The sequence below is a fragment of the Alligator sinensis genome, unplaced genomic scaffold (genome assembly GCF_000455745.1).
Source record: "Alligator sinensis unplaced genomic scaffold, ASM45574v1 scaffold402_1, whole genome shotgun sequence".
NCBI classification, from domain to species: Eukaryota; Metazoa; Chordata; order Crocodylia; family Alligatoridae; genus Alligator; species Alligator sinensis.
The window spans coordinates 954544-972882 of record NW_005842089.1 but is presented as its reverse complement, the minus strand read 5'-3'; the positions used below and the strand labels follow the sequence as shown (position 1 = coordinate 972882).

General features: G+C 51.0%; 1 protein-coding gene across 3 annotated transcripts in view; it reads left to right on the top strand.

Moving 5' to 3' along the window:
• NATD1 (N-acetyltransferase domain containing 1) overlaps positions 1–17044 on the top strand; it is a 33261-nt gene extending 16217 nt beyond the window's left edge. Inside the window, exons 2-3 of one of the 3 annotated variants that reach the window (XR_003094169.1) lie at positions 2569–2741; positions 9400–9532. Coding sequence is in view for 1 of the 3 variants with exons in the window: in XM_025204588.1 (XP_025060373.1) it covers positions 2569–2687; positions 9400–9516 (236 nt within the window). In the remaining 2 variants the exon portion in view is untranslated. Of the gene's footprint in view, positions 1–2568; positions 2742–9399 lie in introns of all 3 variants that reach the window. The other 2 variants (XR_003094170.1, XM_025204588.1) reach the window with 2 other exon arrangements.
• The last annotated feature ends 1295 nt before the right edge of the window (positions 17045–18339 follow it).

Here is an 18339-nt window from a genome sequence, read left to right as displayed (position 1 = left end):
ATTGAGTAGAATTGGAGCCTAATTCTGTAGTCCTGCAAGTCGCTTCGACCAGGGCAGCTTTGCTGCGAGATGCTCTCCCTTGGGGCTGGTCGTTGGTTGTGTTGAATTTCTGATGCCAGGCCAGTGACACGGGACCCAAAGGAATGCTTTCCTTCCATTTTGGAGAAGGATGATGAGATTGTGCGTCAAGGAAAAAGCAGGATGACTAGAGGGAATGGGGATTATGGATGTTTAGAAATGGGAGCAAAGAGTTTAATTCTGAGGATTGGGATATGCTCATCCTAGACCTCCAAAAGAACCGTGTGGGACGGTCCTTTTTAATAAAAACTGCTTGCTTGCAAGTTGGAGGTAATATAAAATGACTGGAGCACAGCAATCTTAATACCCATATTTAAGAAAGGGTCAGAAGTGATCCTGGCAACTCCTTAATAGCATGCAAGGCTTTAGAACACATTTTTGAAGGCAAGAGTAAATGTACTAGAGGTCACTGGAAAATGGGACAAAGCACAAGGTTTATCAGTGTTTGATGATAGCTGCCTTGTTAAAGGAAAAAAGAGATCTTGTCCAGTAAGGCATAGGATATCGTGCCACATGGAGAAGCTGCTGGTTAAAATGGGATTAGTAGAAAATTGTGGAATAAGTAAAGAGGAAACGGATTGAGTTGGAAAGAGACCTGTTGGCTTGACGTGGGTATTAGTAGAGTTGCTCAAGGATCAGTCTCAGGACTGGCTTTATTTTTCATTGTGTTTTTGACAGAGTAGGTAACTTGCTGACAACCCTAAGTTGGGAGGCATCCTCAGTACAGAGAGGATCAGACTGTTTTCCAGGAATAGATGGAGGACGCTGAGGACGGGAGTAATAGAAAAGGAATGAAATGCAATCGGGTGACATGCAAGCTCAGGCATTCGAGGACAAACAACAACAATAATTTCTGCTGGAAGCTGGGAGCTCATCAGCTGGGAAGGCAGAGGTGCAGAAAGGTCTTGGAGGATTAGTCAATCGGCTGAGTCACCGACATGATGTGGTTGGGGAAAAAAGCAAATGGGATCCCAGGATGTATCCCATGAGGTATTTCCATGAGAGAAGGGCACAAGGCACAGGCAGGCCCTTGTCTGGGATGTTGTGTACACTTCTGGTCCCTTGCATTCAAGGACGATGACTTCCTAACTGGATCCAGTGCAGAGAAGGGCCACTAGACTGATCGAGGGGATGGAGAGCCTCTCTGCCAACGGAGGCTGAAAGACCTTGGCTTATTTAGCCTAGCACGTCCTCCATGAGTGTGAATGCCAGTGGGGGGAAGAATTACTTAAGCTGAAGGACAGCGTCAGCCAAAGAGTAAATGGAAAGAAAACACCAAGAAATTTAAATTGGAAATAGTTTCTAACTGTGAGACTGGGGAGGTCTTGGAGGAGCCTTAAAGGAAAAAGTCTAATTAGGTTTTTTAAGATGAGCTTGACCAGCTTATATAAAGGGTTTGTGAAGCGGTGCCTGTAATCGCAGAAGACTTGACCCGGGAGATTCCTTGTTACTCGAATGGCTGCACAAGGAACTCCCTGAGGAATGGATAACCCTGTGGAAATAAACTCGAGAGGATTTTCTTCTAATACTGAATTTCTTCTAATTTCTTCTAACCAGCCAAATCTGTCTCTGCCACTTCCTGGTTGATCCAACTTCAGGATCTGAGGACTTTATCACTTAGCACTGTAGCTTAGAGAGAGAATTTTTTTTGCCAAAAAAATGCAGATATGGGTTGTCAAAACCAGCTGGCAGATGCATGTCCAAGTTGCTGAATTGTTTCGGTCCAAGAAAATGAAACGCAATACAATCCAAATCCTTTCAACACATCTCTTAAAAGGAAACGTTTCAGCTTATCAACTCAGTGTCTTATTGTAAAATGTACTTAAAGTTGTGTGTGTTAAACTTTAGAAACACCTTGGAAGTGGCCAAAATTTCAGTTTGGAATGAAAATGTTGACTTCCTAGTACATCGGGCAAACCAAAAATCCATTATTAGCACACGTCTACTTTACACATATTAAATTCCTCTTGTGTTTAAATTACCATGAGACATCAACAGCTGTTATGTGTTGTGCACACGTAACTCGTCCTGTGCGTTCGTGTAACTTGCTTCCCAGCGTGCATTCGCAGGAGAATGTCTTCTCTGGCAGGTCTCGGGGTTAAAAGCATTCGCAGGAGAATGTCTTCTCTGGCAGGTTTGGGGGTTAAACCCTGCCAGTCAGAACTAGCACTTCATCTGCCATGCCAAAATGTTACCAGATCCTCTCTCTCAAAGAGCTGTATAAGCGCTCTAGTTTCCCCCAAGCCAGCCTCCATCTATCACAGGAGAGTTTCTTTCCATATATTGCTCATGCCTGGTGGGAGCCGGTGTGCCAGTGCCAAGGTGCAGTGGCCCCCTTTGCAGCTGATCCAGCAGGTTTGCAAGCAACTGCAGCAGAGGTGAGCCAACCTGCCAGGGCTTGGGATGGGCACATCTCCTGTGTTGGGTCCCCCTCGGCAGGAGGCTCTCCGGGGTGATTCAAGCACTTCACTCTTGCCTTGCGTTCCACAGGTTGCCACGACAAGGCAGTGCTGCTCTATGAGTACGTGGGGAAGAGGATAGTGGACTTGCAACACACGGAGGTCCCTGATGCTTACCGAGGAAGAGGAATAGCCAAACACCTGGCCAAGGTACAGCTCAGCCAGTGTCTGGAGATGCTTCCTTAACCCGCAGACTAAGTAGCGGTAAGAGGAACTGACTGGAGCGGGGCTCTACTGCACTCCCGTGATGTGTGCGCGCAGTCCCTGCTTCAGAGAGCTCGGGTGAGACGAGGTGGACAGAGGATGGGGAAGAAATAGGAGCACAGAAAGGTGAAGTGAATTACCAAAGGCCAGGGAGCAGGTCAGTGGCGGAGATAGGAACAGAATCCATGTCTCCCCCAGCCTAACCCAGTGGCCTACCCCCTGTACGAGTCGGCCTCTCTAAAAACCAGCTAAGATATAGCTGAGGGCAGGAGGGAGGCTTCTGCAGATGGCTTAGAAATGACAAAAATGACCCAGATTGACCCCCAGACTGCAACAAAGCTTAGTTTTGAGGGAAAAGGGGGGGAAAATATCTTTTTTTCCCCCAAATCTGGAAATCCTTCCTCACAAAAACCCACTCATCTTAGACATTTGATGCCAAGTGGGGCTCCTTCCAAGCACGTTGCAAGAGCTGACATTCCTGAGCTGCACACCAGCCTGGAAGGTAACTGCGAGTGTTGCTGTGCCCCCCACAAGTCTTGTGCACGAAGCCCTCTCCCAGTGTCCCTTCCAGCACAGGTGAGTGAGCTGTGTGAGAGCAAGCAGGGCCACGCAACAGGAGCAGGAAAAGAGAATAGCTGTCGGGCCTGTGGGTGGGTGGCATGCAAGGTCCCCAGAAACAGCTGCTGAATGGAGGCCGCAAAGCCAGCAGGGATGTTTCATCCAGCAGGATCAGGACAAGGCATCGAGAGGCACCAGGGCATTCGGAGCCAGGGGGGACCATGTGGCCAATTACAGCCTGCTCTAATAAATCCTGAGAAGTAGCCACGTTCCTCCCACTGCCCTTTCCCAGTGACCGTGTCCAGCTGCCTGCACGTTTGGTGCAGTGACTAACTTACGGCCATCTGCTATTTCGTGTCTCCCATCCCACAGTGGCGTTCTGCCACCGGACCAGTGCCTGTCTGCATCCTTCCTCCTCAAGCCATCCTTCACCCTTTCTCCATAGGGAATGTCCCTGTTCCTCTTCCCATGTCAGAGGCTGAATCTGCTTCATTTTTTACTCTCATGCACTGCTCTGTCCTCTCTGGAGGACTCCTGGTCTCCATCCTCCAATATGGAGATCAGAGCTGTGCGCTATGGTGTGATTGTGGCCTGACTCAGGTCTCCTCCAGTGAGAGAATCGCTTCCCTTGACTTTATTCTTCATCTCTCAGCTCAGACCCCTCCAGACCTTTTCTGTCCGGTGTGCTGCTGGCAGCGTTAAGACAAGCTGGGGCAGAGTAGATGTATGTTGCTCATCACCAAACCTGTTTTCATCCTCCTTTTTTCCTTCTTTCCTTCTGGCTCTGCCATCTCCCAAATATCCTTGTTTCTTGTCATCTACCGAGGAGTGGCTCTGTATAATAGAAGAGATCCAAAGCCTTCTCCCTCTGCTCCCTGTAGCTTTCCCCCGGCAGCATGCACCTTCTTTTACAGGATGTCAGTGGGGCAGTGAAATGACCCCTTTTTACAGAGGTGGCTCTCTGCTGTGGGAGTACAACCAAACCAGCCAAATCTGTCCCTGCCACTTCCTGGTTAATCTCCATTCCCTGCTCCAGAACTTGCGTGTTTAGTGCATTTCAGTGCTTCTCCTCCTCCGCGGTATCCAGGAAGAAATCTAACAAATTGGGCGGCTGTTGTTGCAAAGAGCTTGCAGCTGGGAAGATTCCCTTGGGAGGGAGAGGATCTAGGAATTCCCCAGATGAGCAAATGAATGGATTCTTAATTAAAAGCTTTTCTGGTGGGCCAGGAGGAAGGCGTGGATTTCCAAGCAGGACTGGAGTCTGTGCTGTGTTAGGGGTGCTGCTCTTCTGCCATCCCATGCAGCGATGTACCAGAGAGCATGTTCCACTCTGGCTGGGGTCTTTCTCCAGCATCCTAGCCCACGTGTCTATCCTTGATGTCTCCAGCACCATCAGTGTCTCTGCTCCTCGATGGTGGAAGGGGAGGTGAGCGGGGTGATAGTGTCAGGGGGACCTGGCATTCTCTGGGCCCAGCAGGTAAGCTTGAGGTGGGGGGACTTCCTCCTTCCCCAGCATTTCATGGAGTCTAAAGTCCTGCTGTTTGCTAAAGGAAAAGATTAGTTCAGGGAACTCCTCCCTTGCCCCAAGGTCCAGTCCAAATAGAGCTGTGGCATATTGCCCTCTGCTCCTCCCCTCCCCACCCCATCCTTCCTGAGCTGCCACAGCCTCCTCCCAGCTCCCGCGATGTTCTGCCAGGCCACCTCTGTGCCCTGGGTTCCTCCGATCTTCGTCCCAGTTGGGCATCAGCCAACGAGGAAGCCAGAGATGCCAAGTGGAGACCAATTTATTTGCATGTGGTCTCTGGACACCTCATTGGTTCCTCCCCTGCCTGCATTTGCTCAGCCAGCTCAGAGATGGGAATGGAGCAGTTGCATCTTACAGCAATGACCTCAGAGATGCCTCCACCCCCAGGCCTTGAACATACTGGTCCTCGACCTTTCTGGGAGTACCTGCTCCTCGTCTCCAAGCCAGGCTTCACCTTTCCTGGGACAGGCTTTTTTCTCTGTAGAGCTCCTCCCTCCTCAAGCCCTTATGGATTTATGTTTGTGAGCGGCTCTCCTCTTCAAAGGCTTCAAGCAACCTGCTGGGCATCTTCTGCTGAACTCCTATTTATACACTTCACTGGTGCTCTACCCTTGACCTTCATTTCTTATTCCATCTCTGTACCCTAGTCTGTCTGCCCCAGGTGTTTTCCATGGGCACCTGCCAGTTCCCCTCTCCAGGTGAGATTCAGACATGTGCACACATGTCTGCATTCTTGCGTCCTGTCGTTGCCACCTTCCCAGCCTAACAGTCTCTGCTTCTCCCCTGCCTGTTAAGTTGGTTCATATTTTATGCTGTCAGTTTGCCGGTCACCTGTTCCAGAAGTGATTGTGGCTTTGAGACGTTGGGCATAAGCAATGCTTTTAGCAGTCCCACCAGCACCATCTACTGCTCAAGGAACACCACGGCCCCACTTTTCCAGCACCGCGTCCAGGCCTTGACTCACCTTTCTTGCAGGCAGAGTGCCAGTGCTGCAGTGTCCCAGGCAGCACAGTAATCCCTAGAAATTCTGTTCCTGGCTTTTCTTGCCTTGTCAGATCTGTCAGCCCACAGCACAGGGCAGGATTAAGTTACTCCTCCTTACAATAGGGGCTGCTGCTTCAGGCATGCTTGCACAAAGCCTGAAGTCTCTAGGGTACTGCTCAGGAGCTGGGCTGTGGATAACAGCAAATCCTGCCTCAAAGCATTTGTAATCTGAGGATACTGGTGAAAACAGACCTTTGGCGGGAGTGCGGCTGTTGGAGTCCATGCACCCTGTGACAAAGGTGGGCTGCAACCGTTCCAGCTCACATTGGAATCGGGTGCTGGGACCTCTGAGATCTCCTGCCTGGCAGCCCTTCCTTAGCGCGGCTGTGCTGTGAGCCTGGGGGGAGGCAGCTAGTCCTGCTACAAATCCAGGCTGTCACAACCAGCAGCTCTCCTTGGTATGCAAGTCTCTCCACTTGCTGTTCTGGATCACGTGCCCTTCCATTGCTGGCTTTGTAGCCTGCTCCCTGTGCCATCCACTCCTCTGCCATGCCTCCAACCTGGGTGCATGATGGGAGAAGCCTGCTTGCAGGGCATCTTCCTACTTCCTACTGTGTGTATGCTGTCCCCTCCCCTCAGACCATGCTCATTCTTGCCCCCCTCCCCACCCCCGCGTTGCCCTGTGGTCTCTTCTGCACAGTAGGAGCAGCCGTCCCCCCTGCTTCATGCCTGAGCAATGGCCTGTCAGTCTGTAGTCACCATCAGGGGTTTGACTATTGCTTCTCCATCAAAGCCCTAAGCTGCCCATCTCCTAAAGCTTCTGGACCTTGTTAGAGTCATTTCTGGGGACCATCATGCTCACAGCCAAGGAAGAGACCAAGTGTCCTTCACTAGGAAGCCCTGCCTATCCCTGTGAAGCACAGCACAGCCCTGTGATGGGACATCTCTGCTGAGCTAGGTGGGCACAAAGTGGAGTGTCTCTAAATAGCTGCTGGGAACCAAAGAGCTAAATGCTGAAGGAATCCCTGGCTCCCTGGAGCTAGAGCATTGGGTCTCAGAGCCTCAGGCCAGGGCAATGGTTTATAGAAGCACTTGTCTTCCAAGCTGCTCTGCTTGCAAGGGGAGATCTCGATCAGGTCTCCTGCAGGAATTCATTCACCTTTTCCAAATCTTCTGGTTTCCAGACTTGGGAGCAATGGGGCTCTCTCAGGGACTGAAACGCTCTGATATGATTTCTCGTGCTCCTGCCCCAATTCCTTCCCTTCCACTTTCTCAAGCCATCTCACGGCAGCCCTTCTTCTGCTGCATTGCACCAAGGCAACATCTCATCAGGGCTGCTGCTTGCATTAGCCAGAGGTGCTCTCTGAGGAGTGCTATGAAGGGCATACTGGAGCGGGGGCAAGTAATTACCCGGCTGCTTCAGATACATTCCCATGTGAGCCTCTCCTACATCATTTCTTCTCTACTAGAGATCTGCCTCTGAGGAAGCTTTGCCTTTCTCTTCCTGTGGAGGGTTTGGCTTGCTTGTCCTCGGGGGAGGCGGGGGTCTCTGTAGAATCCCAGCCACGTACTGGAAGCGAGGAGTCTGCTTTTGCTTCATTAGGCAGGAGACGGTTCATACCATATGCTCCGTGTCGGGCACACGTTGTCACAACAGCTGTCTCGGTGATGAGTGACCGACCATGAAGTGACCATGCAGCAGCACTCTCCTCCTGCCACTATTGTGGGCTGGATGTGCAGCGGCATGTGCAGAAAGATTTGTAATCGGAGGCTTTTATTTCTGGTCTGGAGATGTTGCTGGGCAAGTCCTGGCCCATCCTGCCATTAATCCCAGCTCTGCCTCTTCCCTTTTATCATCTGAACAGAACATGCGAGTGAGCATGCAGATGTGCCTGGTGTTGGCCTGACCCAGCAAGTGTCCTTGAGCAAGGGCAAAGCCCTGCACTTTCTCTGTGCCCCTGTCTGTGAAGTAGGGCAAACTCTGTCATCTTCCTGCGGGGCTGTCTCGGCATGAGCTTCCCAACACCCATGTAATGCTGTGCAGAAGACGGGCCTTTCTCCAGGCAAAGGGCTCGGTGTTGATATTGCTTCACTGAGACTTGCTTCACTGAAGTTAATGACATTAGAGTGGGACAAGAGCAGAATCGGGCCCTTTGTGAGCTGGTGGGAGATGGGGGCCGATGAGGTGGAGGGTTGGGGGAAGGCTGTGCACCCTCCATCGGGGAAAGGTCCTGTCTCTGTTTGGGCTCGAAGTCTCTGATGTTTCTGCCCCACGTGGAAACGTCCAGTTGCGTCCACTCTAAATCGAGGCCCCAAACCAAGGCGGGGAAGGAGCAGCCTCAAATCTGCTCAGTTTGCCTCATGTGAACACGCTCCTAACCAGAGAGGATTAGGGGAGCAGCTGCGAGCACCTCTTTCACTCCCTCTGGCACTACTGTGCCTCATCTCTTCTGCAGACCCTGGGCACTGATGGAGCAGGCCTGGGGAGCTGGGCAGGGAATGGGGGAAAATGAGCACCGTGCAGGGGATACCTTGGGAACAGCTCCAAATGGTCCATCCAGGTTCCCAGAGGAGACGGGGAGCTCCGTGCTCCTGGGGCCTTTGCTGGGCCCTGGAGAACCTAGGTTGGGATGGCGGGGGATGCCAGGGAGGGCTGAGACGCAGCATTAGCCAAGCATTTCCTCCCAGCCTAGATGTGCCCAGGGGCTGCAAATCTGTGTCCCCTGCTCCACTGCCCTGATGTTTGGCAAGCTGGAAGTGAGCTGGCAGATGTTTAAAGCACTTGAAAATGTTGCCTTTCAAAAGAGAAGGTCTAAGAGGAAACCCCCTGTGCTGCATACAGGAAGCAGAGGCAAGCACTGCCAGCCCCCACCACCATGCCTAGGTCTCTGCTGGTTTTCTTCCTGCACCATTACTAGCAGGGCCCTGGCTTTGGGCTGTTTGTGCACTGCTGCGTTTCTCCCTCCAGCTGTAATCCTGCTGCCTGCCTCCTCTCCCTCCAGGCACAGAGGGGAAACGAGGACAGCTCGCATCTCCCTTTGTCTGCATGAGGCTGTGGAAGAGCTGTGGCCAGAAAGGATGCTGCTGCCTATTTTAAAGGGGCAGGAACTGTCTCGTAGCCTGATGCCCTCTGGTTCCTGCAGCAGGCTCTGCAGAGGGACTTGCCCTTTCCTTGCACCGAGGCTTCATTACAACTCTCTTGTTTCCCCCACCCCATCCTCCCTCCTTGCAAGGAGTCTCCCTGCTTCACATTTACCGCAAGGGGTTTGAATGCTGAGCTTTGGCTTCTTCCTACCAGCTTTGCTGTTGGCCCTGCCCCTTGCCCACGTATGGCTTAATACCTGGTGCTTCGGGCTCCTACTGATGCTAACCATTGGGGCCAGGTCCCCCTAGGACATGGTTTCACTTGGTCTCTGCTCACAGCTGCTGAGCTGTAAGGCTGGGTCCTGAGGTCACTTTCCTGGGGCTAGGACTGCTCTGTACTGTCACCAGAACCAGGTGTACATAAGCCTTGATCACCTTGCAGGCAACCGTGAAGGGTGGGATGGGCTGGCAGCATTTGTAACCTATATGTCCTCTTGTGATTTGTAGGCAGCCTTGGATTTCGTGGTGGAAGAGGACCTGAAAGCTCATCTGACGTGCTGGTACATTCAGAAGTATGTCAAGGAGAACCCCCTGCCGCAGTATCTGGAACACTTACAGCCTTAATGCAGGACGCTGCCGAGCCCAGACTGCTCTCACACCAGCAGGCCCTGTCCCTGACTCTCCGACGCGGCCTTTGCTTCTGCGCGGTCTCAGGAAACCCCATCCTCCCACCCCCACACGCACTCAAAAGTCTTTGTGTTTTTTTAAGTGCATACATGTGGTGCATGCATGGGCTGTGACACCCACCTCCCGCCACCTCGGCCCCAGGTGTTGAGGCCAGCCACTACCCTCCCACGGCCAGCCTGGCTCGGGGTTTTGTTTACAACGGCCTCCTCCTTCACTGTGCCCTGGGTTAGAAAAGGGTGGTTTTCTGTCCACCTCCTTCACCAGGGCAGGGAGAGGACTGGGATCTCCACCTCCATCAGCAGCATCCTCTCCCCCACAGCTTGGGGAAAGCAATGACCAGACTCCGGCCTGCTTTCGTCTTGGAGGTTCACATGGATGCTGAGAATTAACCATCCTGGAGTGTGGGGTAGTGAAAAAGCCCGCTTCCCTGGGCAGGTTCTCACCCAGGTCCTGTTGCAAAGGGACCAGGAAGACCGTGCCTAGCCTAAATCCACCTGAAAGGTGAACTGGAGCCGGGGGGGCGGGAAAAGCTTCCATGACTGCTCTTCCCTCGAGCAAAGCAAGCAGCTGGCACCTGAGGACTAGGGCATGGTGTCAAAGGGTCTCTGCTTTGAGAGACGTGGGATGATGAGACATTGAGACTGTGATACTTTCTAGCCCAGGAAGGGGACTGACTTGTGGGAGGTGATATGCCTTCAGTTTGGGCAGCCACATGGAGGGCTGCAGAAGAGCAGCTGGTCAGTTCATCACCTCCTTTTCACAGCCCCGCTGCCTTCAGTCAGCCTGGGATAGGGGCGGGGAAGGGATGATCGAAAACTCTGCTACACATGGGGACGGAAGGGAGTTTTCGATTCAGTCTCTTCTCTTGATGCATCTTTGACTCTGCCATGCATGGGGACGTTCCCCTGAGGGGGGAGGAGCAATAACAGGCTGGTGGAGGAGCCAGCGCTGGCAGGACTGGCCACTGCCCAGGGCTTTGCTTCTCCATCTCCTTGAGATTTCAGGTGGAGCCTGACAAGGCTTGGCAGCACCCTCAGCCAGGGGGGCGCGCAGGTGCCAAGAACCAGCCAAGCAGGATCTACCATCCCTGCCAAACGCAGACCCACGCGCACTGTGCCAAGCAAAACAGAACGCCATGGCTCCTCGGGGTGTCCTGCCCCAGTGGGGAAGGGAGGAGGGCGTGCATCCTGCCCCGGTGGAGAAGGAGAGGCCAGGCCGCAGCCCGAGCCAGCTCTTCCGCTGGCTTGCAGAATCATCTTCCCTTGTCCGGGCCTTTTATGGGGCTGCAGGCAAGAATGGAGCATCCCCGCAGAACTGGCGTGAGGGAGCCAGGCGACAAGTGCTATGAAATAGCATCCCCCGACTCCTCTTCTGAAGCGCAAGCTGCTGCCACCACTTCACTAAACAGCCCAGGCCTGAGATTTCTTTCCACCGGCCTCAAAACCTGGTCTCGTTTTCTCCCTGCTCTGCTAGTGTCAGTGCTGTTCGTTGATGTGATGTTGGCAGGGAGGCAACCTGGAAGCCGGATCCAAGAGCTGTCTGCCCTGCGGGCAGGACCAGACCTTTGCCTTCCCTTTGTAGAGCAGAGGCGGAGGGGCTACGGAGGGGAAGGTTCCGCCTCGTTCTAGTTTTGTGCTACTCAGCAGGAGGAAAAGGTTATAACATGGTTAATTGACAGGATTTTACCCCTTTATTCCATAGCAGTGTGGTGCTAGAAGACCCAAAATGCAGCCAAAGCCTCATTAACTGCATTTATAGCCAACGTTTTCAGGAGACAGAAAAGATTTCAGAGAAATGGGACTGCCGCTCTGATTTCAGGGGATGTCAGTGTTGTTTCAGGCAGCTAGGCCGGTTCTGTATGGGATGCAGCAGCCTCGGAGCGCTCCGATAACTGAACAGGTGAGAACTACAGCTGGACAGTTGCTGAAATTAGGGGAGTTTCAGGCGATTTGTAGTGAAAGCTGGAGCATTTCGCCTGTACCCCATATCTAAATTCAGCCTTGATTTGGTAGGGACCCAGAATGACCATCTGGTTGCTGTGCGGTGAGCTAAATGAGAGTGGAGCTCAGTTCTATTTCTAGATCCTGAGCCAAACTGCAGGGTGATGCATGGAAAGACTTGTTGGTTTCAGAGGACTCGGGCTCAGTGCTGGCAGGGGACAGGTGTCTGCATCGCTGACTCCTCAGCCAGGGTTATTGCTGGCAGAGCATTCAGTGACAGTCGGCACGAAGGCTGACTGTCCTCTGGGGACATGGCTCCATCAGGACCTACCCCATTGCTGTCCAGACTGCATCACTTCTGTTGGACTTCCAACATCAGGGCCTTGGGTTTAGCACCTTTCACCCGCTGTTCATTCACCCCCGTTTGTTAAGCACAAGAAGTTGGAATTTCAATCGTGTTTCGGGTGCTGACGCCCGAGTGAAAACTTCCCATGCCGTCTCCCAGACTTCATAGTCTGCCTTCCACACAACATCCTTACTTGGAAATGTCCTTCAGACTTGTCACAGCATCAGCTTCCATCATCACGGGCCTTTCCTACACCTAAGGAGGTGGATGAATGCAGCAGAAATGCCTCCATTTTGTGCTATCCGTGGTGGTTCAGTGTTGCAGTCTGCCCGACCTTCTCCATGTTTCTCACGTACGGCAGCTTCCTCTGCTGCTCCCAGGGGTAGAGAATGAGGCCAGGCAGTCGAAAGGAATCGAAGATGGGGAACATTTGGCCTAAAGAAGGATGAGTTTTGCCCGCACCGTATCTGTGTAATGTTGAGCTGCTGCCTCTGAAGGTCCAGGTGTTTTGGTGAATCCCTTCCCCCTCCTCTGCAAGCTGAAGGTGGAAACAGGGTGGCTTGTTTAAGATCTGAGAAGCAAAATGCCAGGGCAAGGCCAGCACTGCAAACCTCATCCCTCCTTTTTTTTTATTCTCTCTCTTTGTATTAACTTCTACATGTGTCCAGCTTCCAGAAATACAGTTGTGTCTCCTGCCTGAAGGCCTCCCGAAGGATTCTGGCGCTGCCGTTTCACATGGGAAGCACAGGCGCAGAGGTTGAAAGCGGAGTCCTTCGTGCTATTTCAAAGGGAACCGCGCGCCTCCTAGATCAGATCAAGGTTGGCCGTCCCTGCCTTAAAACAAGCGCAGTACGTGATATTGCCGCTGTTTCACTCTGAGGTGCTACGATCATTTCAGTTTCTGACGTGATGGAGATGTTCAATAGTGTTGTGCCCCACAGTTTTACTGCTGTATCCCCTTCCCTTCATTTCCTGTATTATTTGATGTTTGGTGAATAGCAATACCTACGTGTCAAGGCAGGCCAGCCGTGATACTGCAATCCTCCACGCTACAGGAACCCATCGGTGCCAGTCTGATGTGACCACTGAGTCCCTGGCGAGGGAGGGCTCTCCCCAAACCACTTCCATCACCCATCCTTTCCTAGCTCATCTCAGTGGAAAGGCATCCCCTGTACAGTTGCTGAGGCCCTAAATATTGTGTGATGTTCTGCAGTGCTGCCTGGCCTTGGCACACGGCCTGCGAGACTGGGGACAGCAGAGGGGAAGTGGCTCCGTTGCATATTGAGGTCACAAAGCTCACTTGAATTAAAGACCTTGGGGGAACTATAGGTCACGTAACCTACTTCTCCATCAACCAACTTGAAGCTCCCTCTTTCTTGTATGGCCTCCAATGTTGTGTCTCCCTCCGTTTAGGTTTTTATTCTGTTGATTTAAGTGGTAACTATGTGCCTTTCCTGCTCAGGACCTGTTACAAACAACCTTTCGGCTTTCATTTGTGTCTAACATTATCCTCCTCCTTCCTGTCATACTATTAAACATGAACATATTGCATGGAATACAATTCAATAAAAAGTGTGGCTTAACCAACCTGCAGTGATTGACTGTGCTCCTCGGGCTTTGGCGGGGGGGCGAGCTATCCTTGTGGCTGGGGGATGAGGATGACCGTGTGGGAGATCTGGGTTCGGTTCCAGTCTGTAGCACAGACTGCCCGTGATATATTGGATCGGTCTGAGATTGTGGAATAAATTTCCCTGGAACTAGACACGGTCACAGACCTGGGCCCCTGCCAGATGAAAAGCATTTCATTTGTTTAACTTTGCCTTCTGCGGTATAAATGCAGAGCATCACAGTTGTTAAAACTGTAGTGCCCCTCCAAAAATATAAAAACAAAATTAATCTCCAGCCACATAAAGCAAGCTGCCCCTCAAAATCCCTTGGCAAGCAGGATTCTCCATGGTACGTGCTACTGTGGCACAACCTGGTCACCTCCCTTAATGCACTATTGAGCGCACTCAGCTGGTGAACAGAATCAGACCCTGGTTCTCCATTTTTCCACGTGTATAATGGAAACGATTGGGCTTGCCTACCTCACCGCGGTGTTGTGAGGATAAATTCCTTGGAAGTGCTCAGATGCAAGGGCAAGGGAGGAGACAGGCTTGGGCTATGCACAGACAACCCTTTAAAGGGATTAGGCTGAGACTCTTATCAAAACAGTTGTTAACACACCAGGCTTAAATGGCAACTAACTCCAATTAACTATGAGGCAAAGTGTTAATTCAAATAATTCACAGGTACTTAATAGAGGACAAGGGGTTTGTCAGTCTGTAAAATCTGGGGTTTGCTGCCAGGCAACACAACTCAAGTGCAAGCCAGGTAGTTGCCTGTCCTCAGCCCTAAGGTGAGACACGAGGATGTTCACTTCTAACTACCAATGCACGTTGGTACCAGTGGTAAACTGCTGAGCTGAACATGGCCTGACACGCTCACAGCTTTTCTTGGTTTGGCTTTTTTCCTTTCCCAGTAACAAGAGTTACCCCACATCTTTGGTACCTCAGTTTCCCTGAGGGCAGTGCCTCAAACCCAGATAATGGGCTGGCAGGAGATGCATTGTGAGCAAACCAGGGGGGCTCCAGGCTATTGACTTACTCCAGGTTATGGTCTTAATGACCACTCAGAGCTTGGTGCTGTCGTGGAATCAGGTCGTGACTCCAATTTCCATCAATATAACCATAAGGACGATGCATGCAGTAATACATTCTGTCCAGCAATGGGTCCAGCGCTCTTCTGCGATTCCTATTCTGCCCGGTGAAGTGCAAGTCTGTCCCTTGTCACTTGAGTGTGTATTTTCATATTCTTCAGTTTAAAGACGCGAATGAATGAAGCCTGCATAAACCAAGTTATTTCTTGCGGTGTTTGTACACAGCAAGGGGAATGGATAGGCTACCCCGTGAAATGCAAGGAAATTCCACCCAGGGGCCCTCGTGCTCCTCAGCTCTGGGAGACAGCTTGAGTATTCGGCCCCGATCAGAATGTGTTTGTCATATTGTTTCATGGAGAGACAGATAACACGCCATAGACATTGAAGCCAGATTCCCCCAAGCGGCTGGGTGAGTGGATGAGGCAGGGAAAGCTGCATTTGGCTGCAAAGTTTTGGTTTGACCCCTTGTAAAAGCAGAGGCTTGTTTTGCAAAATTCAGGTCTGGTTCCAGGTTTGGAACCCAGAGGTCTCGACCCGCGCTCCTTTTGCGATGCATAGCTGTCATTTTTTGGTGTCTAACGCACAGGCTGGAATGCTGCTGTTGCACTTTCTGTTTACACTCCACGTTCCAGAGAGTCTTTCTCTACTGATGCATCATCCCACAAACAGCAGCCGAGCTGTTGGATAACACATGCTACATAATGATGACTGGATTTCTGTCGTGCTGCAAGAACGGGCTGAACTCATTGTTTAGAACAAAGCAGCTGGGACGCAGCTGCGCCACTGCCCTCTCCAGGCTGGAGCTGGCCTTTACCCCAGGGATGCCAGATACCCTATACGCCTCACAGCTATTGGAGAGTCTCCTTTCCCTCAAAATATAGAGGCCTCTATATTTTGGGCTCTGATTTCAGGGCCTGTTGGAACATCTGGTGATCATGGTGTGCGGCACGGTGACGCCTGTGAGGTTGTAGGGGACCGTGGATTTGTTGCAGTTTGTCTCTTTATACAGTTGCTGGGTTTTCGGTTGTAGCCGTATAGTGCTGCTCATTAATACCATTGCAGATAAATACAGTTTGTTCCTTAGAAGAAAGAGAGCCTTATGTTCTTCTGAAATGCACCATCAGTCAAGTCATACGTGGACCAAAAGTCAACCTCCCAGCCGCTTGTGGTTGCTGAAGAGCTCAAAGTGCTTCTTGTAAAAGTAAGTGTATGGGGTTCTTAATGGGAAAGAAATGGCAGGAGAAGGACATTTTAAAGGGAAAAGAATTGCACAGTGGAACAAGGTCCCTTTAAAAAACTCCCCTAGAACATTGTAATAGAAGTTCAAGCAGGACAGTTAGTTGGGTGAATAAGGAGCAGAGACTGAAGCAGCTTGTGTTTAGTGCTGTGATGGAGGTTGAGAAGTGATACTGCCAGGTGGAGGAAGAATGAACCTCTGGAACAAGAGAGCTCCTGTTTCTGAAGTTGATGCTATGAAAAAGCTCCTCTGAAAGGACTGTGCCATGATTCCTGGTCTTGAGATCTGACATGTCCTGAAAAGCACTGTCAGATCAAGGAGATGCAACATCAGAAAAGCTGAGAACAGATCCCTTTGAGCGATTCGTGCCTGGATTGGAGAAGTGCTCGGACATCTGTGAAAGGAACAGCTGCTTCTGCTGCGGTTGAGAGGAAGGAGCCCCACGAACTGAGGATGGGGAAAGACAGTATCACCTTGCTGATGCTCATTAGTTTGAATGGTTGCTGTAGCAGTGGGTGTTGTGACGGCTGTTGCATCTGGGAAGCGATGGACACTATCTTTCATGTGAGAGGGGGAAGAACCGATGGCAGAAAAAAAAATGTTATTTTAAAATAAATGCAGCCTCTGAAAACTATCCTCACCAAGATGTCAGGCCCCTGTGCTTTGATGGCTGCACCCCGGGATGGCAAATGCTGTTCCTACTACCTGTTTTCTCTTAAGTTCTCCAGCCAGGAGATGGCAGTTTTTGTTTCTGGGGGAGGTCTGCCAAAGGAGGTGGTTGAGGAGATGAGCTGATCTACCTTATTCTCTACCTGCCTCAGCCTCGTGTCCTTCCAGGACAGCACTCTCACTCTTCCTGAGGTGTGCTGGATCCATATGTAAGCTAGATTGAAGCTAACCCCTGCTGCTCCTTTCAATACCTTTCTATAACAGATGGCACCCTGATCTATTCTGCGTCTGCCTAACCTGCTCTAGGTTCCTGCTGGGAGGCACAAGGCGAGCGTGCTTTCCATTGGCATGCCTTGGTTAAATTCCATCTCAAGAACTAAAAAAAATCTGGGGAATTAAAAAAACCTCACATGAATTGCCCATGTCGCCTCTACTAGAAATGAGCTACTCTGACCACCTGAAACCTGAGATCCTGCTCCTGCCTTTGGTTCAAGGTAATTTGCATCATCACAGATCCTCACAAGTGGTGAGAGGCTCCAGACCAGCTATGAACTGACTGCCCTGAGAAGTTTTCCATCTGTTGACTCCTCTGTGAAATCCTATGTAATACAAACTTTCCTTTCTACCCAGGAGAAGTTTTACAATCTTTTCTCCAGTGCCTGATGGTGTTTGTTTGTACCTGAAAGCTTGCAATTAAAGATTTTTTTTTTCAAAAATCTTGTTCGTCTAATAAAAGATATCATCTCTACTACGAGTCCTGATTGCCTACTCTTTACATAGCACTCTGCTTACACTGTTACATGGTGTTTCCCCGCCCCCGGAAAGCTGCATCCCAGGCGGCGGGCAGTTTGATCTTTAAGCTGGCGCATAAATACAATGTAAGTATGAAAAGCGCTTTGGACTGATAAACTAGAAATGCAAATGCTGTGCCAGGCCAGCGTCCTCCATCAGCGCAGAGGATCTGTAGCAGTGTTTCTCAACCTTTTAAGTAGCAAGTACCCCCGAACTTCTGAAAATGTTAATAACTACCCCAACACTCAATTTTCGGGGGGATTTTATATTTACAGACTGATGTGTGCTATATGTTGGAAGAAAGGCTGTGTATATAAGCCTGTGATATGACAGATGTCTGATCTGGCGAGGGTAGGGTTGCCTAGTTTTACACCAAGGATGCACGACTCAAGTATGTACCTGGGCTAGAGGTGATGTTGGCCAAAGCTAGGAGGGCTGAAGCCAGTGCTGTGCAAAGCGCGGCCCACCACATTATTACTGGGGAATTTAAAGCGCTGCACAATGCGCAGCACACCAAATTTTTTGCCATAGTTTTGAGAGGAGGAAGGGGCAAGAGAGAAAGAGTATTGGGGTATCCACGTACGCATGCCACAGGTTGAGAAACTATGCTCTATAGCAATGGCAAGACATGGGAAGAATATCTAGTTCAGATGCAATTTAGACCCCAGCACCATCAGCTTCATACTTTGTGTGATCAAAAACAGGCAGAAAGGAATAACTAAAAACGTCCAGGAAAATAATTTATACCATGACTTAAGCCAAGTGTGCAATGGTCATATGGGATATCTGCGTGGGGGGATCACACCATTAGGGCCCACTCTCCTATTGAGCGTGCACAGTGGATGCTTTAGGGAGGAAGGGGGTCAGGGTACAGCACGGTCCCAGTGAGCAGCTATCCTAATTTTAGGGATGACCCAGGCTAAAAGTTGGGATGAACCTGCCCTATACACGTGCTTAACTCCCGCCAGAGCGCGGTGACGCTTTGGTGACGACAGCATCCGGTGGCAAGCACTTCCACCAGCGAAGAACTTCCCCCCGCTTCGCGCCACGCCGCACCCGACCCATTCACGGCCTGCCC